Source organism: Podarcis vaucheri (assembly GCF_965113315.1).
Source record: "Podarcis vaucheri genome assembly, chromosome: 2".
NCBI classification, from domain to species: Eukaryota; Metazoa; Chordata; class Lepidosauria; order Squamata; family Lacertidae; genus Podarcis; species Podarcis vaucheri.
Window position 1 is genome coordinate 39,733,959 of NC_138760.1, and position 26,363 is coordinate 39,760,321.

At 42.1% G+C, this 26,363-nt stretch overlaps 1 protein-coding gene across 2 annotated transcripts; it reads right to left on the reverse strand.

The window, feature by feature from the left end:
• Positions 1-219: 219 nt before the first annotated feature.
• ACOX1 (acyl-CoA oxidase 1) lies at positions 220-26,292 on the reverse strand. 2 transcript variants are annotated; one of them, XM_082203853.1, is made up of 14 exons: positions 26,013-26,292; positions 24,529-24,688; positions 14,809-14,969; positions 10,640-10,747; positions 10,016-10,135; positions 9,434-9,549; positions 8,189-8,358; positions 7,694-7,856; positions 6,862-7,052; positions 5,897-6,076; positions 3,962-4,067; positions 3,724-3,867; positions 2,485-2,691; positions 220-1,944 (listed from the first exon to the last, which is right to left on the reverse strand). In XM_082203853.1, the coding sequence occupies exons 1-14, from the start codon at positions 26,140-26,142 to the stop codon at positions 1,894-1,896; spliced, it is 2,007 nt and encodes a 668-aa protein (XP_082059979.1). In that variant the 5' UTR covers positions 26,143-26,292; the 3' UTR covers positions 220-1,893. The 2 variants fall into 2 exon arrangements, with proteins under 2 accessions (XP_082059979.1, XP_082059980.1); XM_082203854.1 differs by lacking the exon at positions 14,809-14,969 and adding an exon at positions 19,071-19,231.
• Between the last annotated feature and the right edge of the window lie 71 nt (positions 26,293-26,363).

The following is a 26,363-nucleotide window of genomic DNA, read 5'->3' on the forward strand; positions in this document are numbered from 1 at the left end:
GTCTTTGGCATTCAGGGATGTCTGAAGCCAGCAGAGTTTTCCTCAAGACTACGCTGAAAGTAATGAAGGGAACCACAGGGCTTAAGCCAGCTTCTATTTCCAAATAAATGTCTTCCTAAATACTTCTACCTTTAAAGCAGTGTTCATTACACCTTCCCCACTTCCCTTGCTTCTGGTGCTTTACATGAATGAAAAGACACAATCATACACACAAAAGTATTTTTACTGTTTTAAAATGAATTTATTTATTAAGGGTACATAAGGTGTTCTCCAACTGCATCATTTTTCAATCAGCAAGGTATTGGAAGCACACAGTATGCACAGTACAGTAATTAGGTATGTTAGATGGAATGATTCAGCAGCTAGACATTAACATAAATTTTACAATCAGTATTCAGTTCAAATATACAGTGCTTCTCCTGCTTGAAGGTTGTAGTGTGAGGATAGCCTTGCAGTAGGTTCAGCTCTTGAATGGGGGGCATCAAATTGGTCCAAGAATCAACTCTGAAATTCCAGTTTTGACCCCTTACACAATTTCACATAATTGAAGGCAACTCAAAGTTCCTCAGTTGATGATCTTTAAATCTTGATGTGCCAGGATAATATTAACAAGGCAGAATCCAACCATTTTGCCACAATTTTTAGTCACGTTGATTTCATATTTCTGTACAATACTAAAATGTTAGCCTGCTAACAGTATAGTAACCTGGAGTTACTTAGTCTAAAGGCACCTTACTGGGTACTCTTGTTCTCTACGGTACCCCGAGATCCAGATTGTGTAGGTAGGCTGACAAGACTTCTGTCCATCATTGAAGTTTGGACCATATTCCCATCAGGTCTATGATTCATTAAAATGCAGGGCACAAATCATTCCCTCTTAAAGTGTTTCAGAGACTGTGATCTTGCTCACCTTTCAGGTCAAATGGGGCAAGTGGGGTGAAGGAGGTTTCCTCTCTCAACTAGTTGCATATTAAAAGCTTTACAGATCAGAAACTGTGTAAAATTTTAAGAACTGCAAAGGTACAAGTATTCCCATTATTACTTTCTAGACACAGGAGCAGGGAACCTTGACATTTTTCCATTCCTTGTTACCACGGTCCTAGATGAAAGGCAGCACTACAAACAAATAGTAATTGCGGGAGACAGAACACACTTCTGTGCCTTAAGAGGCAGTTGTATGGGTGATGTGTTATGATTTACAGCTCTAGAGAAAGAGGGAGATGAACTCCTAGCTGCTGTCTGGGAAAGCACTGTGTCACACAAACAAGATGACGATGATTCTAGCTGAGAGTCTGAACCCATGATGACAGGAGTTTATTACTGGTACACAAAAGTATGGAAGCTATGATGAACACAAAATATTCCTGACCAGGTCCTCAAAGCCCAGTTCCTGACAAGACTTTTGGAGACCTCACTAAAGTAGAATAAATGTGGAGGATTCTGACAATTCTCACCTGTTGTTGCTGTACTGGGTATAAATGCTGACAAGGTGTGCAATACTATATTGAGCTTTAAAGGAGTTTCCAGACGAGAAGCTGTTGCTCCCCAGCAGCTACCTCCATAACTACTTAGTAGTGAAAATTCTGCTATAGATGATACAGGCCTCTGCAGCAGTTTAAACTGCTTCACAAATTGACACTTCACACCAATCTGTAAAGCTTTTTTTGAATCATTAAAAAGGTTAGTTTCTGAGCATAATTACAATTGCACTTTTATAATCCTGTGTTCCCCCCACTCTAATCCTTTCAAAATTTATTAAAAATTGGGAAGAAAGGCTACAATTAGTAACTACCCTATGACTGTTTGGATTTGCCAAGTGATTCAAGTGCTCATAGGGCAAATGACATCAATTCCAGGAACTGGAGAATAGTGCATTAAGAGCAGCAAACGCCATCACAGTTTGGCTTGCATTGGCTTCAGGTGCTTGTGAAAAGATTCATGGACCTGTTGAAGTGACAAGGTAAGTTGTTATTAAGTGCTTGGTTTAAAGTTAACATCTCTCGTGCTGCTAGAACCATGCAGCTCCCTCACAGAGCTGCAAACCTTTTGAGTACTTCAGAATATACATGCACAGCTTATAACTACCGTAAAGGTAATAGCACCATATCAGTTACTACTACACATGACAGTGAAACAAGGCCTAGGATCCTTTTTAAGTCAGAGTTTGGATGTTTGGTAGCAGCAGGAAAATAAGAAGAAATAAGAGGGCTCGCCTATCCACCCCAATCATGATGTTTTGTGGTTTAGTTAGGATGTGAACCTTGTAGTTTCCTTAGTTCAGGGTGCACAACTCAAGCAACCTGGGGCAACTTTAAAATATTTTTAGTAACCCCAAGAGGCCTGCATCACTACATTAACCACAGAAAAAGATCACAATTTTACCTCAGGATTTTCTTTTCAAACCCTTGTTTGATAACTCTGCATTTCTTACTGTGCCTCACAATTGGAAGATATACTAGGGAAGGGAATAAAATATTTACTGACCTGTGTTTTATTTAGTGGCGATTTCTTTGACCACTCAAACATGTTTTCATAGACGTTACCATCGTATCGGCCAAGCACAGATCCAAGAACGTTGTCATGGAAGTCAAACGAATCCACTAGAGCGACTGCATTGGGACGGATTAATGCCAAGAGCTCCTTCACGCGCTGGTTCACTTGAATTATCTGTGCATCTGTCAAAATGCCTCCCTGAGGCAAAAAGGAATCCACAGTTACAGATCCAAGCACTTTGTGGTTTGCAGCTACAGTCTGAATCGCCCATGAAGGGCAAGATTACACAGGTGAATATAAAGCTGTCAAGAATCATGTTCGCAGGCACGCCAACCTCCTCTGCAGCCGCCATGGAAACAGGTTATTAGCTTCTTTTCATGCTAGTAAAAAAGAAGCATAGGCTAGTAATTTTTACAGACTGATTTTATATGTGTGTAATATGTTATATACACGTATACAGACTCCTGGCACAAAAAGTGTCTCCCAATTAATACTGGGGGATATTAAGCTAATGTGAAGCCCAAGCCAGGACCTAAATACTAAGTAAAGGATGATAGTATGTTTGGAAATGAGCATCTCCCTCCCTCCTGTCACTGTTATCATACTTGTATGGCGTTCCCTGCTATGAATGTGGGAAGCTGCCTTCTACAGAGTTCATCCAGCCCAGTACTGTGTACAGTTGTATCTTAGGTTAAGTACTTAATTCGTTCCGGAGGTCCGTTCTTAACCTGAAACTGTTTTTAACTTGAAGCACCACTCTAGCTAATGGGGCCTCCTGCTGCTGCTGCACTGCCGGAGCACGATTTCTGTTCTCATCCTGAAGCAAAGTTCTTAACCCGAGGTACTATTTCTGGGTTAGCGGATTGTGTAACCTGAAGCATATGTAACCTGAAGCGTATGTAACCCGAGGTACCACTGTACTCTGGAACCAGTTCTCTAGAGCAGAGATCTTTCCCATATCTGTGGTCATACCTATTTACATGCTCCCCTAAACCACATCTACTTTGCAGACATACATGAAAATTCCAACTTAAAAGTATGGCCTGCTTTATCCATAACCACCCATCTTGCCTTTAGCTCCATTGCCGAAACATCACCCAAGGGTTCCCCCCCCTCCGCACCAAGAACTGTTTAATTCTAGCTGCCTCAATTAGGTGGTTCTCTCCCCCCCCCTTTCTAATTAACAACATAGCAGAGCATTTTGGCTCAAGATAGAATTCAGTCACTGACCTGCAAAAAGTCTCCACTGTGCTTATTGATCCCACAGAGTGCATACAGCAGACACAAGTTGTTAAGGACAGCACGAACAGCTGGGTCACCAATTTCTGAAAGCTTTGCTGTAAACAGCTTGACCACCACATAGTGACAGTGGGCCTAAAACAGAATATTCAATGGATAAGTGAGAATTCAGGTTTCTGTGGGGCAGTCAACAGGCTTCCAAAAGTAGTATTTGAGTGGTTCTACTAACCTCAGATGCTCGCACTAGATCAACAGAAGTCCGGTTCCAAGCATCCTCCTTGCTCTTTCTACGGTTCAGTTCAGCTTGCAAATTCTTTGCAGCAAATTCAACCAGCCTGTACCAAGGAAGGACATGAACACAGCTTATTCAAAGTAGCACCAAAACTACAGTTGGCAGAGTGAACTCTCAAGCCCATTTCATGGAACACTAAGAGAACCTAGGAGCTGGTACAAGCAACAACCACAGGCTTGTACACAAGCCCCCAAAATTATACATTCAAGTACTTGCCCAAATCCATCTAGAAGCTATCAAACATGAATTTGGGGTAGATTTTATTCTTTAAGCTTTCTGATGTGAGGAAACTGAAGGTATATGAGTCTCACTTTGCACAATCTTAGAGACAAAGACTTTATTGTCCATCTTATAACTGCAGCATGTCTTGCTGTTGCTAGACACTGGAGGGCATTAAACGTGAACCTATATGAAGTTTGGTATGCTTATGTCTGGGAATTAATTTTCATGGAAAAGTTAACAAAGGGTACATGAAAGAAAACAATGTGAGAAACTACATAACTTTTACATAACGTGGTCCTCCTTTATTACATATGCATCAAAGAAAGAACATGCATTTAAACCACCTAAGACACATGGGAGCATGTGGAATGCTATTTTTTAAACCAGCGACTGTAGAAATATTTTTTTATTTGATTATATTACTAATGTAATTACCTGGACGTAGTTGGGGCTGTTTGGGGGTGGGTTAGGGGGAAACTGTATTTGATTGCTTGTATTTGATTATATGTTGTTCTTATATTCAACTAATAAAATATTCCAAAAAAATAAAATAAAAATATTGGAGCACCCATTAACCATCCAATAGTGCTCTCAGGTGGTTTAAAGCAGAATGAAAATAAGCTCTCTGAAGTGACGGTGATGTGCTGTGCTACGCTCGTGTACTTCCCCATTCACTTAGTAACCATGCTAATTTCTGTTCATCTCTGTCCACATAGGAATTTCTATCCTGTTACACAGATCATTTTGCTACACTGTGCAGCACAATTTTAACTTTTGCACTTATTTGGAATACCCTCAAGACCAGTATGTTTGTTTATTCTGCAAGTCACGGGCTGAAATTTGCATTTGCCATTCTGCGAACTAGTAAAAGCAATGTTGCAGGTTGGCTGCACATTATGTTTTTCTTCCTTCCTTTGGAATCCCAGCTATTTGTGTCAAGTAATTAGGGGAGAGGTTCAGTAGCCATAGATAGAAATTTTGCGATTTATACTCCGATACATGCTATGATAGCAAGGGTGCTATTATAAGACCTGGTAAGCACTGACAGTATCCTGGCTTTGCAATGTAACAATGCTGTGATTTCCCAGGGAGCAGAAACATTCACTTCTGAGTGACTATGAAAAAGGAATTCCCCACCACCACCATCTCCCAGGTAGGATGGTGGCGTTTATCCTCGTCCACTTGCAGCCAACTCCACCCACCATGCATTCTTTGATCTATTCAACTTGATCAGCGGGGCAACTTAACTACTATACTAGATATTCCTGCCCAGTTTTTCTCCCCTAGCTTGTTCCTAGAGCATTTCTAATTACAATTTACCGAGAGGTTCTACCACAGTGGTGAACACCCTTTCCAGTGTTACTGCACCCTACACAGCTCCGCAGCTGTTAGCACGTTCTCTCCCATTCCCATACGGATCACAGCATTGCCCATCCTGGAAGAGGCATTTTCATGTTTGGAAGACAGCAGCAGAGATAAGCAAGACTCACTGCACACCAACCAAGTGTGAAATTGTCAAAACAAGTGTCCTGAGATGGGCAAGTTGTGGTTTTTGTTTTTAATTTAAAGACAACAACATGTCGTTCTTCAATTTCAAGAAATCAACAGTGTTACTATGATCCACTTTATGCACTTTTTATATAAACTTACCTAGAAGCTCTCAGTTTATATGCCTCCACCAAACTGGACGGATTGTTGATATGCACTGCTGTGGGTCTAGCAGCCACCTGCTGGGGCTGAATGCGTAGCCCTGGGAGATCATTCAGGTAGGACATCATGCCACTCACTAGCTGTCCAGAACTAACTTGGGTATAGCTTTTGACAAGGAACCTGGATGCCAAAATAAAACAAACAAATGCACACTACATTACTTGGCTGATTGCAGCTTAAAACAACTTACAAACTGATTTCAATCGGTAGTCATGTGAAGAATTGGAGAAAGCCACATGGCAGAGTACAAGCAGGAAGGAAGGCAACATGATAATAGTGTAATTTGCACCCCTCTTGCCAATAAAACATTGATAAGGTTGGAAGCTGCACATTCTAGAGTTTTGTTCTTGGACTGACGTGACTCTTGTATTTTTTGTATCTTCCTTGCACAAGGGAAGGAGAGGGGTAATCATTCCATCAGGAAACCAGAAATGTTTGCACTGAAAGGGTGATTTCCTTAGAGCTATGCCGAGTCCCTCTTAAAGAGATGACTAATGACATGCAGTGGGACACGGGTGGTGCTGTGGGTTAAACCACAGAGCCTAGGACTTGCCGATCAGAAGGTCGGCGGTTCGAATCCCCACAACAGGGTGAGCTCCCGTTGCTCGGTCCCTGCTCCTGCCAACCTAGCAGTTCGAAAGCACGTCAAAGTGCAAGTAGATAAATAGGTACCACTCTGGTGGGAAGGTAAACGGCGTTTCCGTGCGCTGCTCTGGTTCGCCAGAAGCGGCTTAGTCATGCTGGCCACATGACCCGAAAGCTGTACACCGGCTCCCTCGGCCAATAAAGCGAGATAAGCACCACAACCCCAGAGTCGGCCACAACTGGACCTAATGGTCAGGGCTCCCTTTACCTTTAATGACATGCAACAAGTCAAGCTACAAGCGAAAAGCTGCATCACTCACCGTGCCGTCTGCAGCATCATGACTGTGTTCTCTCCTTCATATGTGCAGGAGGGGGTGAAATTGACATAAATATCAGGTAGGCCACTACAGCGGGAGTAGCCATGCCCACCACACGCCATTCGACATTCCTCAATGCCTGCGTTGGCAATCCAGGAACTGAAAGCCTTTAGCCCTGCAGATAATGCATGCAGCTGGGGAAGAAGTAGAAGTTAAGAACCAAGTTATCTATAATACTTCTGACAGGTTTGTCATTTACTGCAACATTAATACCCCCACCCAGACTTCAACGGTGGGAAGGTAGAAAGATAAAGCCTTAAAAGTGACCTGGGGGGAGCCCACATGTTTCAAATGCCTAGGATGATATTAGCTAGATTTCCTTTTCCCCTGGCATCCCCAGGCCCAGTAACTATTACCGCTGTTGTTGAAAAGTACTTGTGACCCAATATACAAATGCAAGATTTGCTGCAGCACATATTCTACAACCATTTTGGAGAACAATGGGGGAGAGAAGTAGCAGAATTACATTTATATCTTGTGGCCTCCTTCCCACAAACTCCAGGTACAATATCCTCCTCTTAGACGAGGAAACCCAATCTGAATATTTATATATGTATGGGTTTTATTTTCCCATTTTCTATTTGTATCTAGGCGACAGTACTGGGAACTGAAGCAATGCCATTCATTTTTGTGAATTCACTTGGTAATGGTTTCTCTCACTCTCCTTCCTTTGACCCCCGCCCCTTCCCTCCCAGGAGCCACCTTCAACCTGATCTTTACTGAAAGAAGAGGGTACACTGCCCAGCTTCCCACTTTATAAGACCAAGAGTACTACCTCTGGCAGCTCACTCAGGTCTCCGTCATTGATGTTCCCAGTGATACGCCTATAGGTATCTTTCATGTAGGCGCCCACGAAGTGGAAGGCATATGCCGTTGCCAGAAGAGGGAATAGTTTGTACTGCTGCGTCTGATAATCCAAGATCTGAGGTTCTGGCTCACTGCAGCAGAAAGCAAACAAAGAGTTACATGCACATTCATTTAAATTTTAATAATGTGGTTAAAAGGCAGAAGGTTAAATATACTAAATATTCTTGAAGAGCTGACAGATGTGACTGAAAATCAGATCAGCAGAAAGGGCATACGGATTGGGGAAAGTATATGTGTGTGGGGGGGTGGGGAGAGACTAGGTGTCACAGGACGTTTACCAGGTGAGAAAAGGTAAAATCTCAGGGGATGCTAAGGGTTTTAGGCTGCCCACTGTGCTGGGGACACTAAACAAGAATTTCACCACATGAGTCAGGAACTCTCATCCAGTAGCTGTGCTTCTTACCCTGGCTTCAGTTCAGACTGGTGCCTCACTGCACTGTAGCGAATGGCGATTGTGCAAGCTCTGGCTAAAGAGCGAGCAGCATCCCCAACAATAATTGATCGGATGAATACCATGGTTCCATATGTCAACTTGGCATTAAGCGGTTTCACGTAAGTGCCATCTGGTTCAACCTAGAAGGACAGAGTTCACAAATCTGAAATGCTTGGTCATACACATAACAGTGGTACCTCAGGTTACATACGCTTCAGGTTACAGGCTCCGCTAACCCAGAAATAGTACCTCAGGTTAAGAACTTTGCTTCAGGATGAGAACAGAAATCGTGCTCCGGCAGTGCGGCAGCAGCAGGAGTGGTGCTTCAGGTTAAGAACAGTTTCAGGTTAAGAACGGACCTCCGGAACGAATTAAGTACTTAACCCGAGGTACCATTATATAGCTTTTTAAGAGTTTCACAAGTGCTTTGTCACAGGGGCACTCAAAATATATGTCCAGACAGGTATTCAGTCATTAGACCTACTTCAAAGACTCTGTCATTCTATACTTGGCTTTGTTTATTGACTTTATTTAAAACATAGTTTGTGCATTTGTATAAAAAGATCTCCATGTTCAGCACTTTTAATTGCTTCCTGCCTGAGCACATGCTGCTTATCCAGTGACACTGTCAACCTGGTGGCCAAAAAGGTAATATGATCCAAGCAATGAAATTTAGATTAGCTGTTTACATCATTTATCATATGCCTATTATGCAAAACAGAGGCCAGCTATGCATGGAGAAGTAGGTTGGAGCAGAAAATTAAGAGTCTGATAACTACCCTGCCCATCCAGATACTGAATTCATTTCACAGGGATTAGAAGATCAGGAATGTTACCAATACCAAATTGTTTATGAGCTCAGTTGTCTTACATAATCACAGTGTACTGAACTTTGACACACTCCTGGGAAAGCTTCTAGGGAGCTAACCAAGAATGGCAAATGGATTAGTAGAACCCTAGAACTCCAAACTCTCTAGCCAGAGATAACAGGGCTAATCTTAAATGGGGACTTGATTGTTCTTCCTTGAAGACCAATTTACAGACGGCTGCTTTTGAGTACAAAGTAGTCAGCTACCTCTTGAAAACATATCCTAACATCTAGCCAAAGTAACCTTAGTACGCCTCCACATGGAACAGTCTCTTTAGAGTTGGCTAAAATAACTGGTAATTCCACAAATCAATACAAAAAAAAGCAAAGAGAACATAATGATTTACCTTGGCATGTTTCATAAGCATGTTTTCCCGAGGAATGCGAAAGTTGTCCATTTTTAAGTAACCGTTATCCATTTCATCATAACCAAATTTTGGTCCAATATCACCAACAGTTATACCTAACAAACATGTTATAATGGAGGGATAAGGAAAAGAGGCAGAGTTTTAATGGAAAGCCAAAATGAGGCATTAATAGAAATACCTTCTGCCACAATATTAACCAGCTACAAGTATCAAAGAGCTGAAGTGTGTCTTCAAAAAGTCTTTCTTCACCACCTTTTCCACACTATTTTTACACCCTTTATCATTCATTAATTAAAAAAAAAAGTAAAAGGAGAAATTCTGGAGATCTTGGGGATACAAAAAACATTTTTGTATTAAGGTAACAGGACCCATAGGAACAATAATTTTTATAATACACTTTTAAAGGCAATATTATGCGTCTCCACCTCTAAAAAAAGAAAGAAACCCCTTTGCATATGGCCCACAGGTCATGAATTAGCAACCCCTGAGTTGCAGCATACTACATAGCTAGAAAGTGACTAATAAGGCATTATCCCATTCTCCAAAATAGGATGCCCATACCTGGCAATGGCTCATGAGTCCCCAACTGACGTATCGGAACAATGAAAGCATGTAAGCCATGGCATTTGCCTTGGGTGTAAAGCTGAGCCAAAACGATGGCATGGTTTGATGTTTTACCCACTGCAGGGAGGGAAGGAAAACAAATGTAAACAGTTGGAAGCTTCATTATACAGTTCCAGAAGCACCCAATTTAGGTTGCTAAATAGTGGCTTTGTTTAATGCATTCACAAGACTTTAAAAAATATAAATGTAATCGAGTTCTGCCCCAATAACGAATAATGAGTTTCCCAAAATCATAAATTAAAACTGACTAAGCCTTTCCAATGTAACAGCACTTCCTCTACCATGAGAAAAGCAATAGTGCTATAACAAAAACATTTATTCATGTGCGGTAGTTAATTTTAACATGTTGGTTTCACAACCTGGCTCTAAAACAAAATAAAAACCATTTCTCTCTCTCTCTCTGTGTACACACACACACACACACACACACACACACACACTCTTTATACAAACACAAGTTGTATTTTTAAAACATTAACTGACTTCACCCTCTTAAAAAATATTTGACTAAATGAGGAGAAAATTCCTTCTTTAGCTTCAAAGTTGAAATAATTCACTTACATCCACCTGGCCACCATTTAATAGAAGTCACAGTTGGACTATTTAGGATAAATTCCTGGGTAGCAGGATCATATGTAGCTGTGGTTTCCAGTCCTCGGAGATGAGTTCCTATAGACACGTAGCACATCTTATTTCAACAGTCACAGGTTACAAGATGGACACATACATTTTTTTTCAGTGAACTCCAGAGGCAATGCAACTATATAGGTAATGCAAAAGCAGAACATTTATTGCAAATTATAGTTACACAATGGGAAGTAGATGACACATTACGAAATAAACTGCATGTGTGAATAGCAGGAAGTATGCCACTCTTCCTTTGATCACAACACCAATAAAAGATTGCAAACTAGATCATTCCACTTTTAGGCACCTCCATCCTGAAAGCTCACTGGTTTTACAGCCAAGAGGTTTTCACTGTTCACAACTTCTTGCTTACTTGTCACTAAAGCATGTGTGCAGAGTGTAAAACGTAAGTACCTGATAAGGTGAATTAAAGAGAGAAGCACAATAATTGAATTCTGCTCCCGATCATCACCATTCATGTGAGGAAGGTATTTCCTCAAATCCAGATACTGAGTGATCCAACATAATGACAGGGCAAGAAGTAGGAGAGTTCCATTGTTGTGCAAGTGATGGGCACAGTTGTACTTGTAATCTTCAACATACATCTTAATAAAAGCTCATTTCCCAATTCATTACCTGTGCACCTGTTTGTGTTGCAATGTTAAGTGTGCAACATTTTTGACCAGCATGTCAACTTGATGGGTGGAGCTGCTGTGCTACGCTAAGAACAAAAAGTCCTGCTGGCAGAATGGCTATTCTGCTTGTGCGTTGTACGAAAATCCTCACAGGCTGAAATCTTCAACAACTGCTTCATCCATGCTGATTTTCATTTTGATTTTCACCCCCACAGCCATCATCTTCTTCATAGCTGTTGCTGGACACACATCGTTTTCAAAGTAAGCAATGAAGCCTAACAGGTGTTGTGTTCTTGTGGCTCAAGGAAATGGAGGAATTGAAGGCTGCTTATGTCAAAATAGCAACTGAGCTTCCACAGAAGGTTCCAGGTGACCCAAACTGGGTTATTTCATGACAATATGAGTTCCTTGAATCGGATATAGGCTGATTGTGCTTTCTAGGTTCTGAGAAAGTTGTGAAGGATTTGGTTTTTGAAAGAGTCAGAGCGCATTTAAGGTATACGGGTACTTTTTTTCAAAAATTGAAGCAGATACATGGCAATGCTGAACAAGAAGCTTTTAATGGGAAGCTTTTAATGTTTGAAGCTTTTAAAGGGAAGCTTTTAATGTTTGATGTATTTTAATATTCTTTTGGAAGCCGCCCAGAGTGGCTGGGGAAGCCCAGCCAGATGGGCGGGGTATAAATAAATAAATAAATAAATAATAATAATAATAAGACACTGAGATATGTGTTTGGCCAATTGCATAGCAAATTGTGAAGTCCAGAGCCTGGGTAGACATCCTGGTATCACCAGATGATGGACTACAACTCCCATAACCCATGACGATTGGCCATGTTGGCTGAGACTGATGGGAACTGGGGAACTTTGTATGCTAGCCTGTTCTAGAGCAAAACTATAGATACACCCCTCCAGATTTTAGCATTTAAAAAAGGGAATGTGCTCAACCACTGGTTGCAGCAGTAAGATGTGTACATGAATAAATAATAATATTAATAATAACTATAATAATTTTATTGTTTATACCCTGCCCATCTGGTTGGGTTTCCCCAGACACTCCGGGCGACTTCCAGCAAAATATAAAACAATAATAAAATGCCAGACATTAAAAACTTCCTTGAACAGGGCTGCCTTCAAACGTTTCCTAAAATTTGTGTAATTCTTTATCTCCCTGACATCTGATGGCAGGGTGTTCCACAGGGAGGGCGCCACTGCTGAGAAGGCCCTCTGCTTGGGTTGACTAGCCCTCTGCAGTCTTTAGTTATCAAACACTGACCTAAATTCAGACTTGGGCACAGTTCTGCCTTTGGTTATGGTTGACAATCCTGCTCATTTTTTCGCATTCTATCAAAATGAAAGAACCATCTGCCTCAGAGGCCTTTAGAAGATAAATGTTCCCACATCTGAGCCTGAGAGAAAGAAAGAAAGAAAGACAGAAAGAAAGAAAGAGAGAGAGAGAGAGAGAGAGATATGCCGGCATCTATCTTCTGGTGGCCTTTCCCTGTGCACATCTAATAGTTTACAATAGGCTTGCAGACAGACTCTTACTGGAATGCTCTGACTTGTAAAAAATTACCTAAAAGTGAGCAAGCAGGGAAACCTATGTAAACTGTGAGACAACTCTCACAGCTTTCCCCTATTCTATGCCACTGAAATCCTGCAATTTAATATAAAAAGCGGGCAATTTTAATGTTACATTAGCTCCATCTCTCATTATCTAAAGAAATGGAGGCATTAATAGTCTAATTCCTTACAGATTTTGATTTTCTGAATACAAATTACTAGGCCTCTTGCCTTTTGAGCATCAGTGGCCTTCTCTGCCACTCTGCAGAGGGGACCATGAGAATTACTAATCTTGAAGTTTTTAACTGGAACTCCAAAAATAATATGTTTTCTGTCACTTAGGGAGCGTGTGGGGAAACTGGAAGCTATTTAGATGACTTAAATTGTTTTGGACACTGTCTGCAAAAAGAAGCTGGACTTTCCTAGTGCCGCTGAAGAGTAAATTCTAGGCTTTCTAGCCAGAAGCAAAACTAACTTGCTAAATAAGGGGGGGGGGGGGAGAGAATCATCTAACAACTGATGAGGACCACTGCTAGCAGGAAAGGCCCAATGAACACTGAGTATAAGCAATTTCTTCGGCCAGTTCCTAAATAAGAAAACGATCTGCTGATTTAGTATCTCAATGAAACTTGGTTTTCCCATCTTCAAGAAGAAAACGTCAAGTAGGGCAAAAGTCAGATGGGCCTGGAGGCTGACTGAGGTGCCATGTGCTGGAGATCACCACACCTTGCACATTGAGAGCTCTTTGCCTAATTGCAGCCTCTCATTGAGAAAAACAAGAGAGCACCTCAAACACACCCAGAAACATTGACACACCATAACCTTAAAATTAGAAGCTTAGGTAGTATCTTGCAATGTGCCACACCAACATGAATGTTTACCATTCGGAAGTTTCCAATGATACTTCAAAAACTGGAGAGGAGGTTTCCTTTTCCTTAGGTGTAGATACATGGTATCTCACAAAAGAGAATGGATCTGGATTAATATCCTTTTGCTGTATCTTCAAAAGCCTATGAACTCCTGATTTCAGTTTGTACTAAAAGCTGAAATGTCTCTAGTTAACTAGGAAGCCTTACAGGGATGCAGAAGCCGGGATTTTGTCAAACACACCAGAGCTACAACCAAAGATGATTTAAATTAGAGGCTACATTGAGTAGAAGAGTCTGCCAAAGGGGGATTCTAGCTGTTATTGCAAAAGCCATTATCCTATTTAGATGTGGTGAACCTACTGCTTGAAAAGCCTATACATTTCCTACAAAAGCATCTAAGTTTAAAAGTTGTTGTTATTGTTGATACTACAGGACTGTTAGGAAAGATGCACCTTTCTCTCTCAGATCAGTTTTGAACTGTGATTTAAAGTAAAGAAGGCTTTGTCAAAGAAAATTCACGATTCTTGCTCAAGATTTGATGAATCATTGATATTGCTTTGTGCAAACTCACATATGCAATCATAACATGTAATCTGAAAGTTGATGTATGTATTCTCAACAAATGTATATGCTTATGCGAGAAAAACGAAGACGTGTCTGCATTTCATATAGAGGGAACTCCTTGACTGTGAATCAGACAGTCTGAAGAATCCTACACTGGAAGGGAAAATGCCCCCATGCCTTTTGCTCAACATCTCTTACTCAGAAATACAGTGGTACCTCAGGTTACAAACTTAATTCGTTCCGGAGGTCCGTTCTTAACCCGAAACCATTCTTAACCTGAGGCGTGCTTTTGCTAATGGGGCCTCCCGCTGTCGCCGCACGATTTCCGTTCTCATCCTGGGGCAAAGTTCTCAACCCGAGGTACTACTTCCGGGTTAGAGGAGTTTGTAACCTGAAGTGTTTGTAACCCGAAACATTTGTAACCCGAGGTACCACTGTACTACACTTGCGAATAAGACTTGAAAGTACTGTACCATGGCCCATCTCTGTCTGGGCATATGTGCCAATGATCTCCAAGTTCCAAGCAGGCATGAAGAAGCGATCCTGCTGTTCTTGGGTTGCCTGGGTTAAGAGAGTAGGTAGGAACATGCCCAGGTGGAGGTCCAAAGGCTCAGGTCGTCCGTGATGAGCAGAGCTGTGAAGAAATGCCGAGGGGAGGGAATGTGAAGGGGTGTTACAGGATTAAAGCAGGTGAGATTAGAGGTGCAGATTGGAGGGGGGAAGACAAAAATAATTTTATATGAATAAAGAATTTAGAAAGCACACTTTTACCAGAGCATCATTCTTTTCCCAAGGCCCACTAATATTTATGTCAATTATAGGACCCAAGGGTGAAAATGATCTTCCAATCCTATTGCGGCAGGAGGGCAAGAGAGAGCGCAGCCCCCTTTTGTGGCTTAGAGGAGGCAGTGTTTTATCACAGAACTAGCCAGAAATTGTACCAGGTCCTCTTTGCCCCTTGGAAGTGTATTCAAAATGAATAAAACACTGAATATAAAATAGCTGCCTGTCTTACAACTGGAATGGCTTGGGAGCAAATTAGATAAGGAATGTTTTACATTGGGTTGACGGCAATCCATCCTTACCCAATTCATGTTCCAGGGGGGCGGGAGTGTAGGCATAAAATCCAAACTGGTTTACTCTTGTTCAAAGCAAACCCGTTTGTCAACTGTTTTATTTTCTTTTACTCCAGTTTGTTGGAGACTATCCATCCAGAAAAGTATGGTGCTCTGAATCAGCAATCAAAGCTAGTGAACAACTCCATAGCTTTGTATCAATAGCCAACATTTATAACCAGTGAGCCATCACCAGCAAAGGTCACCCAAAACACAACAAAACATGCTTCCTTATGATAATCCAGTCACCACACTTAAGTTCCATAATGTTCTGATCCAGAAGGCAGCATTATATACTTAAGGTATTCCTATACCAGCACCCCATCCAACACACCTTGGTGCGCAGTGCTCATTTCACCTGTTGCATTAAATGGTGCAGTGACTAGAAATGTGAGCAAAATCAACCCTGGTGAGATCTTACCTCTGCCATGTACTGTACTCACTAGAGGACCTAAAACAAGCCATTATTCTTTCACACACACAACATCCCATCTGCAACATGGAAATGATAACAGGCCTAGTTCGCAAGGTTTCTGCGGGGAGTACTGCAGTAATGGGTGTAAAGCCCTCTGAAAACTCAAAGTACTATTTATTATCCCCTCTATTTTATATATCCAGGTTAGGAGCACTTCTGCTGTATAGTTAAAACAGTGCCAGCCATGAAGAAGGCATCAGTGGGCTTGGGGGACCTTAGATTCCTAAATTTCTCTCCCTCTCTCTTGCAGAAGGGCTTAAAAAATTGTGAAATCCCCAAAGAGTTCAGTGAGGACAGAGGATGCTCAACTGAAACAAAATACTAACTGTTGGGGTGGGAGAGGACTGGCAACACAGGTGGGAGGGTGAATGGAACGCCTGGAATCCTAACCAGGGAGCACGTCACACAGCAATGCTTTGTTTCAGGTCCCACTTATATATTTATATTTTTAGCCTGCTTTCCCACTGCAAAGCAATTCACAACTTTTTTCACATGGTGTCCCCCAGATGTTCTGGACTACAACTTCCATAATCCCTGGCCATTGGCCATGTTGGATGGGACTCACGGGAGTACGACGGTACTTTATTTAATGTAAGCGCATCAAGATATTTTTAAGCTGATTGTGGCATTTTCTCATGCTTGTGAAACCTGAACCACAACTAAGGATGTACATCCTACAATGGCATGTGCTAACTGTTTTGCTAATACCAGCATTAAAACTGAATACATCATGTCCTAGCTTCACATACCAATGAGTTGAGGGACGGTGAAGAGTGTGTTTATCAAAGTTAACCAATCCCTTCTAACACTATGGGGATAGTGCAACAACATACTACATTATTAATCCACAGCAAGTTATAAATGTGTGGCTGCCTTTGCAACTGAAAAAAAGGAGAACGGTATTAAAAAGACCAGCATGTAGTGTCTCTGTCTATTGGGGACAGACACCTCTCTACAGTAGAGGGAACAGAAAAGTCAATTTTTAGACAGCAATGTTCAATGTTGTAATTTTACAAGTGAAGCAATCATGCAGGTTTCCACTCTAAAGCACAGGGCTGCTGTGGTTCCTCTCTTCATCCCCTTTGTTTACGCAAGTGGAGCTCCAATACGCCAGGGCACCACACAGGAGAAGAAAAATGGAGAGCAGGCTGAAGTAGCAAAATGCTAAAGGGTCCAGAGCTGCCATTTGGAGCAGGGATCCAGCAACCAAATGAAGAGTTCCGTTCTCACTTGGACTAGCAAGCCTATAGCTAATGCAAAAATACCAGGATTTTAAAATTTGGGCATTTTGTTCATCTAACACGTCTAGAAGAGTTTACTTCACATGCACCATTGAAGAATGCTGGAATATTACCCGTAGAGGGATTTCCCCTAAAATCAAGTTCTTGCCACACCAGCCCCAGTACAGATTATTGTTTTAAGTAGTGCCTCCATCCTAATGCAATGCAGGTTCAGCAAGTCATCCACCACCCAACAGATGTAATCCTAGAACACACATGCTATTGAAGAATCATCATCTGAAATGGCAAGCAGGAACTGCACTGCCCCACCACCACACACAACAATCGATGGTGACAGCACGATCAAGACACTGGTTAGTGTCAACATCAAGACACTGGTTAGTTGACAGAATACAACAAGTATTACACATCAACACAGAGACAGGGAAAGTAGTAAAACACAGCATGCAAAAAAAAAAACTAATCACATCCACAGACAAGGTCTCAAGGGAAGGGGTAGACAAACGAGTGTGACAATGATTTGCTTATTCACAGGATGTTCCATTCATTTTGCAGCTTCTGGCCTTTAAACTATTTGCTTGAGAGGTGGTACCATTAATTCAAATGGTGATGTGAAGTATACCATAACAATGTGGAATGTTCATTTGCAAAAGGCAAGACTTCAAATAGTTAACAGCAGATTCATCATATAACCCAGCTCAACTGAGACACCATTCTCCGGGTTTGATTGAAGATTATGAATTAGGAACCAGAGATTTTCATTCTCATCCATGTACTCTCCATCTTCTTGAAAGATTCCATTTCTTCTTTAAAAGGGAAGTATAGTATTCAAGCAATCCAGACAAAGTCATAATAGTAGTATTGGGCTTTGATAAACTCAGGATACTCCCATAACTGATAAGAGATTAGTGCTTTTTAAAAACTACCTACCACAGAAGAGTAGTGGCTAGAAGGGAAAAGAAAATATTCATATTCTTGATGTGGGTTTTTTGTCCTGTTCATCTTGTTCTTGAGATGTGTTCTTCTGGTTCATGAAATTGAAATGATGTGCTTAATCCAACAAGTATTAGCTGCATTTGGATGCTGGCCAGAACTTTGCCCTCCTTCATGCAGCAGAAAGGCCTGAAAACAGTCCAGTCAAGATTTTTCATCTTGCCTGACTGCTTTGGGGGTGAATTACTGATTTCAGCAGAAGAAGAGCTGTATCTAAAATATAAGGCTGCTAACACAAAACACGCAAAGGATCTAGAAGCTTTTTCTACTGCCAACTAATTTTCTCCAACAGACCAGCATAGGGCTGTGTTACAAGGCCCTTACATGCTACATTTTTTCCTGCTCCAAAAGTACACTAGTTAGCAGCTGCTCATTTGGTATACTCATGAAGGAATACACCTGCTCCATACTTCACTTTTGGCTTCACACTTTTGTACACTACTCACATCCTATGTCCAAGTACTTACAACAAAGTAACTTGGACATAGGTTGTGAGCCATGTACAATCTATTACATATTACATAAGCTTAAGGCAGCTGCTTAAGAGGAGATGAAATGTTGGAGATACACTACAGCAATGTTCCTGGGCATCATCACAATGAAAACAAAACAAAACTAGGCTGTTTGAACAATTCACTCATGCCCACTGTCAGCAATCTAGGAAGCAACTTTGAGTAACTGAAATATTATGTACAAGATCTGAGAACAAGGATATAAAACCAGCTAACAGCAAGGAGGTGCCTTTGAATGCGTGAAGAGCACAACTTTGCATATATAGTTACTGTCAGAAGTGGTGATGCACTGAATTCTGACTCCAGTATTTTTTAAAGCAACCATTTCACCCTAAAAATCACTGCCGGACTGGAGTTACACTGCAGAGGATCACCCGTAAGTCTCTGGAAAGAACTAACCGTGCCCCATTTCCGTCTGAGCGTAGGTGCCAATTATCTGGAACCGCGAGGCCAGAGGCAGCCATTTCTCTCGCTGGGCAACAGTGCACTGGTTCTCTAAGGTGGGAGTAAACATGCTGTAGTGCAGACCAAGAGGCAGAACAGATTCACCCATGCACACACTATGGGAGAGAGAGATGGCAAATTAGGTTGTAGCTGTTATTTTTCTAGAATCCAACAAGGCCTTCCTCCCTCCATTTTTCCGTAGTCGTATACCCCCTTAAGTCTTCCAGCCTTTTCATACTTTTAAAGGTTTTCGATATACCAGTAATGACAACAGGAAAGGCATATATGAACTACTGTATATGAAAAGAAGTTTATAAAATGCAGTGACATCAGATTCAAAACCTATACCATTCCTGCACAAAGGGTGCTTCTGCCCATCTGCACCTAAGCAGCCAAGGCATTTCTTAAAATCCTGACCGTAGCTTTCCTCCTCCCCACAGCAAAGTTTTAAGGCAAATCTCCCCAGCCCTATCAAAGCTTCATATACATCAGAAGAGCCCAAATTCTGCCATTATCAAGCTTTGCCTCATCTAGTTTGCAATTATTACTTTAATAACACTGGAGCTTATACAGGATGCTGTTTATGCTGACAAGGCTATTTGAAGACAAAGAAAATGGGAATACAAGGACCGTGGGCGCAACATGAAAACAGGGTTTAACAAGCATTACAAAGGAGTATTAAAAGGCATGTTGCTGAAGGCAGACAGTCCATTTGCAGACTGAGCTTCCCACCAGAAAGTTTGTTTTTATAAATCAGCACTAGATTGTACTACTATTGTTTTGTCTGCGCCACTGTGACATTTCAGCAGAGTAAGTTTGCAGAACGCCATTCACTGTTAAGTATCCTGGCCACAGATCATTAAGAACTTTAAAGGCGGTCTTTGAACCGAGTCCAGGAGCAAGCCAGCAACAAATAAGTCAAATTAACTGCAGTCATTGCCACCTCAGCCTGAAGCTACATCACCACTTGGACCTGGGCTCCTCCTTCCTACAGAGTATGGTAGAACTAGCTGTCCTATGAGCAGGCGAGGATAATGATCATGACACAAAATGCCATCATTGCCACCATCTTAAATAGGCAATTTAAAGGATCTCATACAGCTTTAGATTATTTTTATGTCATTGTTGATTTCATATCAGCTGCTCTGGGAACCTTGTCAGCTGAACAGCAAGGGCGAGCGGGGTGAAAATGCTATAAAGTCATTAAAGAGCAGATATTATCGTTAAAGGGCAGGTACACACTTGCTGCTTGCCTGGGAGTAAAAATTGTTAAAGGATAGAAATAGGCCCTCCAGACACCTCAACGTGAAAATAAGAACCTCAACTTGTGTGTTTTCCATAATGACCTGGATGCAATTTTACATAGTACAACCCTAAGGAATCAAGGCCTCTATCAAAATAAGAGAATGGTTTGATACAAATTTTCATTTATAGCCCACCACAACTGGGCAACCTGCAATGGCCATCTATTACAAGGAGGGAAATAGTAGTTAGTTTGATCATCTATTTCATAGAGGGCAACACTAGTTGTTCAGTCCACTTGATTAGAAAATGTCCACCTCCTAACATTTTTCTTAATGGGGTGAACAAGTGGGGTGAAAAATGATATTGTGTGCTCTCTAAACTTTGGTTACTAGCAGAAGGCACTTGAATGCCTTTCTCCTTCACTGAACAGCACTTTTGATTTCATACTCAGCATTCTGCAGGATGTGAAGAACTCTTGAAACAGAAGAAGACATTCCCTTTTCTGGACAAGTGAAAAAGCTGCCATAATGTTCAAGGACTGGAAACTCTCATCTTTCTATCTGCTATCAGGAATTCCTTTTATCAAAATAAGTTGGATTGCAAGCAGGGGGAAAATAACAACATTAGATGCCATTTTGTTCTACCTTCTTGTTTATTCTGTTTAAACATGATCATCTTAGTTCTCCAAGCTACTAGAAGCCCCAAAGGGTAGGGTGGGGAGAAAAGAGGGTGAGAAAAGAAATATTTTACTATTTTCACAGCCACCCACATAATGAGATGTGGGAAAATAGTAAGCTACATCAAAGCCTTATGATGAAAGAAGCAAAGAGGCAAAGTGTACTCTCTTGCATAATCTGGCTGCTGTACAAAAAACCCCCAAAAGATGAGCATCCAGCAATTTATCCTATGAGATTAGATTGAGAAGGTGCAAGTGCTGTCCTGCTGATAAGTTAATTCAGCAACTTTTTGAATCAGCATTTGGCTTTAAATAGTGGGACCAACTGATGACTTTGGCCACACTGCCTTTTCAAACAGTTAACTTTGCCACAGTAATAATTCAGTTGGGTATGTAATGTAATACAAGCCCTTCCAGTTAGTCACCTGACAATTCCTCCTGGGCCCAAAGCTAAACAGATGAGTTACTCACACTGTCACATGACATATTGACTTACCTTCTTTTTTTGTACTTATAAGAAAATACACAAGATAAGTGGATGTAGCACGTACCTGGGAGTATGGCCAATTAAGTTCAGTAGGACTTACTTCTGACTAGACATGCTTAGGATTGTGCTACAAAATGCCGTTAATGATAAAGGCATTTCAACCACTATCATTTTGCTATATTCTTATTATATGTGGCATTCTAAAGTACTGTATATATAATATTCTGAATGCAGTTGCACTAGTCATACAGAATGGGAGGATTTGGGTGGAAGATTAGGAACAGTCTCAAGTATATCAACTAGACAACTAGATGGCTTACTTGATTTTGTTGGTGGTGGTTCCTGCACAGGAAATTGTGACAATAGAAGATGCATAGGCACTGGAACTGGGACGCGGGTGGCTCTGTGGGTAAAACCTCAGCACCTAGGACTTGCCGATCAGAAGGTCGGCGGTTCGAATCCCCGCGGTGGGGTGAGCTCCCGTCGTTCGGTCCCAGCTCCTGTCCACCTAGCAGTTCGAAAGCACCCTTAAGTGCATGTAGATAAATAGGTACCGCTTTATAGCGGGAAGGTAAATGGCGTTTCCGTGTGCTGCGCTGGTGCTGGCTCGCCAGAGCAGCTTCGTCACGCTGGCCACGTGACCTGGAAGTGTCCTCAGACAGCGCTGGCCCCCGGCCTCTTAAGCGAGATGGGCGCGCAACCCCAGAGTCGGTCACGACTGGCCCGTATGGGCAGGGGTACCTTTACCTTTTTAGCAACTGGGAAGGGAAGAGATGAACTAAGGGCTGGGAGAGGGAGCTGAGCAGAATGAACATGCCTAACTAGTGAGCTCAGCTAATCCATTTCCTGAGCCCCAAACAAAACAAAACACTGATTATGCATTTTCAGGCATTATTGATGCTTTTTTATTTTTTAAGGGGAGAAAGAAGAGACGCACTAAGTTCCCACTGCTGCTAAAAAGATTCTGTGGCTAGGCAAAATAATGGGTTTGGATTTCTAAACTACTTTTTGTCTCTTATTACAATGCTTAAAATGCGGGAATTCTGTTGCTCAAACAAAGAGTGAGTGAGAAGTTTCAATGTCAGAGAGCAGATCAAATAGCAATATCCCAGGCAGGCTACCTGCCTTATGCTTTATCCCACAAACAGGACCAAGCCTGTTGTTAACTGGTAAAAAGGAAACCAAGCTCCACCCACTTGACTTCTGCCCGTGTACTGAACTTCAACCTGCCCCGTCACAATTACATAAGCACAGGGGGCAGGGGGAGAAAAGCTTTTGCCCACAGATATAAGTAGCTGCGTCATTCAATAGTTTAAGGTTTAAACTTTAAAGGGGTGGTGTTAGCTACCCGATTCATAAAACAGGAGTGCTTAAAAAGCAGCACAAATTAGTATGTTACTCAATAGAACAGAATTCAGATTATAGCACATCAATGTAAGAAGGTACTATATTGCACAGCAATGTAGTTTTTTAATTTATTTAGCAACTTGTATTAATGATTTCCTAGTATTTCTAAACTCCAGACGCCATTCTACTTATAGAACTGATGCAGAATAGCAGGGCTAAAAGAACTGAAGGTTTCCCCACCCCCTACTTGACACATCTGATTAGAATAAATTATGCTGCAAGCACAGGAGAGGGATTAGCAGAAATCATGCTGGAGTTACAAGTTTCACAAGGCACTAACTCCAAGAAAGTGAACTGTAGCATGCCAGAAACACAGCAGAGTCTCACCACTCTGGTCTAGAGAGAAGTATCTTCCTTACTGCAAATGTGGCAAATTAAACAAGGTCCAAACTGGGCCAGAAGCAAGGTCAGTACAAAAAAATGTGGTTCTATCTTGCAGGATCTCAGCACTTTGACACTTTTATTGCTTCTTAAATTATAGTTGGTTGATCTGCCCAGTCACTTGCCACTTCTGAGGCAGCCAGCCCGCAGCGCAAGGTGTTGCTGAACTTCTGGACAGAAGTCAACAGGCCTGGCTCTGAGCAGGTCAGGCCTGCACTCCTGCCTCCCTGTCCAGTGCTGAATTTCTGACTGTACCCTGTCTCACAAAACCGGGGGTGGGGATTCCAACCAAGGCAAAAAGGAGCTATGTTTATGCTAGAGTGGCACAATAAAATACTTTTAAGTTGGCTTGCGACACAATTGCAAGAATAATTGGCCAACACTGCTTTACTTAAGAGAGATTTGTTTCTTTTGGAAACAGTAACCAGCTGTATGAAACAACTAGCACACGCACATTGCAACATCATAGCAAGGTCATCCTTCCCAGAGTTTTTAAAATGGAAGTTTGAGTGGGTCAGAGCAACCCATTTGACATCAACAGTTCCAGCGAGAATAAACTATTTCAGAGGAAAGACTTGCAATCCTGCTTCAAGACCTACGCATTCAGCAATCTTCAAAGAGGAATAAAAAACAACATCTAGCTAACAATGATTAAACCAAGTTAATTTCATGGGTTCAAAAGTCACGTAACATTCTGCACGATTAAGTGCACAGCAAGCTGGCAGTCTTCCATGTTGTAAACTTCATCTTTGGAACTTCAATAGTGCCCAATCATCTAATGTAGATTAAAAGAATGCTTAACCATTTCCAATCTATTTCAACATGAAAAGGCCTTAGTGGAGGAAGATGTGGTCAAGGAAATAAAAAGTATCTTAAAGTTATACTGCTAACTTAATAGCTTTATCTGCAGTCTAGATTCATACCGATACTTTGGCAAGTAGCTCCCCGCCTTCAGTAGCTTACAGTTTGACATTATTCATGGTTAGAATGTAAAAAGGACTGTTTTTATAGCCTTAGTAAATGTTGCCTTATCAAAATGAGCATGAAGTTGCATATCAATTCCAGGAGGTTTTACTCAGGTAATCCTTACAATCAGCTGACAACTTCTGATGACTTTCCAGTGTCCTTAACCTTTCAATCCATGACAGAATGAAGAACTGCCCTTGTCTTTACAGGAGCACCTGCTATTTTATGTGCCTTACACTGGATTTCTGTACCTTTTAAACCAGTAGATCTCATCAGGATCTGCAATTCCATATTCTCTTAGCTTCATCACCATAAGAGCGCTCTTCCTGATAGCAACTTCATAGCGCTGGCTGCGGGAGAGGAAATTTACATCACTGTGCTTGAAGTCTGGGTCGTTTGTCACAAGTGCTTCTGTAAAGAAGACAAAAGAGAAATTTAGTGCTAAGTCAAGACATATTCCTTTAAAAAAATGATATAAGGCTGGTTCTATGTTGTGGCTTCACTACTGAAACTGCTGACAACTTCAAGACATAAAGGTGAGAAATTGCTTTGAGTGGCACAAATAGTGGGGCATGCATCTGTTGTGTTTGGACAGCTTGGTATCACCATTGCTACCATCAGCAGGCCATCTTTGTACATCCTAACATGGAAAAGGTTCAACCTAGTGTTGCCAAGGGACCTGGCAATCACGTCGCTTGAGGATTCAAAGACACCAGCACCCCACAACACCTTGCTCTGGGAATTTCTACACTCTACCATTGGTGGTACCTTGCCACCCATATGGGAAAATCCAGGGCCTGTTTTGCAAGGCAATGCTTTCACCAGTAGTGGTTCTCTCCATCAACAGACACCAGAGGAGAGAAACCTAGACATCATCCTAACCCACCACCCCAGCCAGGAACATATGCAGGGATGGGAGTGGGTGTTAGAATTGTGTTGTGCAACATTTAGGCCAGAACATAGGAAGCTACCTTGTACTGTCAAGCCACTATTCAGATTAATCCTCCTTTTATTACAAATCCCCATTAAGTGGGAAAGTTCTTTTAAATTTTTTAAAAAATAGTTATTTAAATGCATTTAGAAAAACTGCATGCAGCAGAGATCACACGGACAACCGTCTAAAAGGTGAGGGAAGCACCCTTGTTCAGAACAACTACTTATTCACACAGTATATAAATCTAGTTTTTAATAACTGCATGGGCTTAGGGAATGCCTTCCGCAACCAGACTCACAGGGCAACTACATTAAGAGCATTTCCGCAGCAGGTGTATACTTTGTTTCTCTCCCTCCAATGCCTTTTAAATCTTTTCTTTTTAACAACAACATCTTTGAACGGTCTATTTCTCCTAGGTGCCGCGCCGTTTATTATTCCCCCCCCCCTTTTTGGCATGAAAATGAACGGTTGGTATTTAATCTCTGAGGTTGCAGTTAATGCTTAATTACTACGGTATCGTTTTAATTGGTCTCTGCCTGATGAGGATTCAGGCTTGCCGAGACGCGTTCCAAATGAGCCAAGTTGCAATGGCACAATCTGAAGAGAGAAGGATTTGTGGAATCGCGGGGCGCGGAGGACACTCCTCATTTGATAACGAATCAAATTACCACCGCCAGGTAGTAGCTGCACACAGAGGAGGAGGCGCGCCCACCATCCTACTAAACCCCCATCTCCCCGGGTCCAGAATGGCAGCAGCCGCCGCCGCCGCTCTTCCGACCCACCCAAAGCGGCTCCTCTCACCGATCTCCTTGCGGCGCCGGGTCCGCTCCGCGCCTCCGTCCAAGACGTTGGTGAGCTTCTCCGTGTCGAAGGAAGCCCCCTCGCGCTCTTTGCGCAGGTCCGGGTTCATGGTCGTCGCCGCCGCCGCCATGGCGAAGGTTGCGCTCCTGTGCGCTCTGACGCCAGCAGACTAAGGGAGGTGGCGGACGGCGAGGGAAGAAGAAGAACAACTACTAGCGCGGCAGCAGCGACGGCGGCGGGTAAAGAAAGGCTGGCGGCAGAAGCTTCCGGACGGGGCAACCCCGCCACGCCCACCCGGCCGGCACGTGACGCAGGCAGATTTCCACCCCGGGCGTGCGGCCTTCCGGGCCA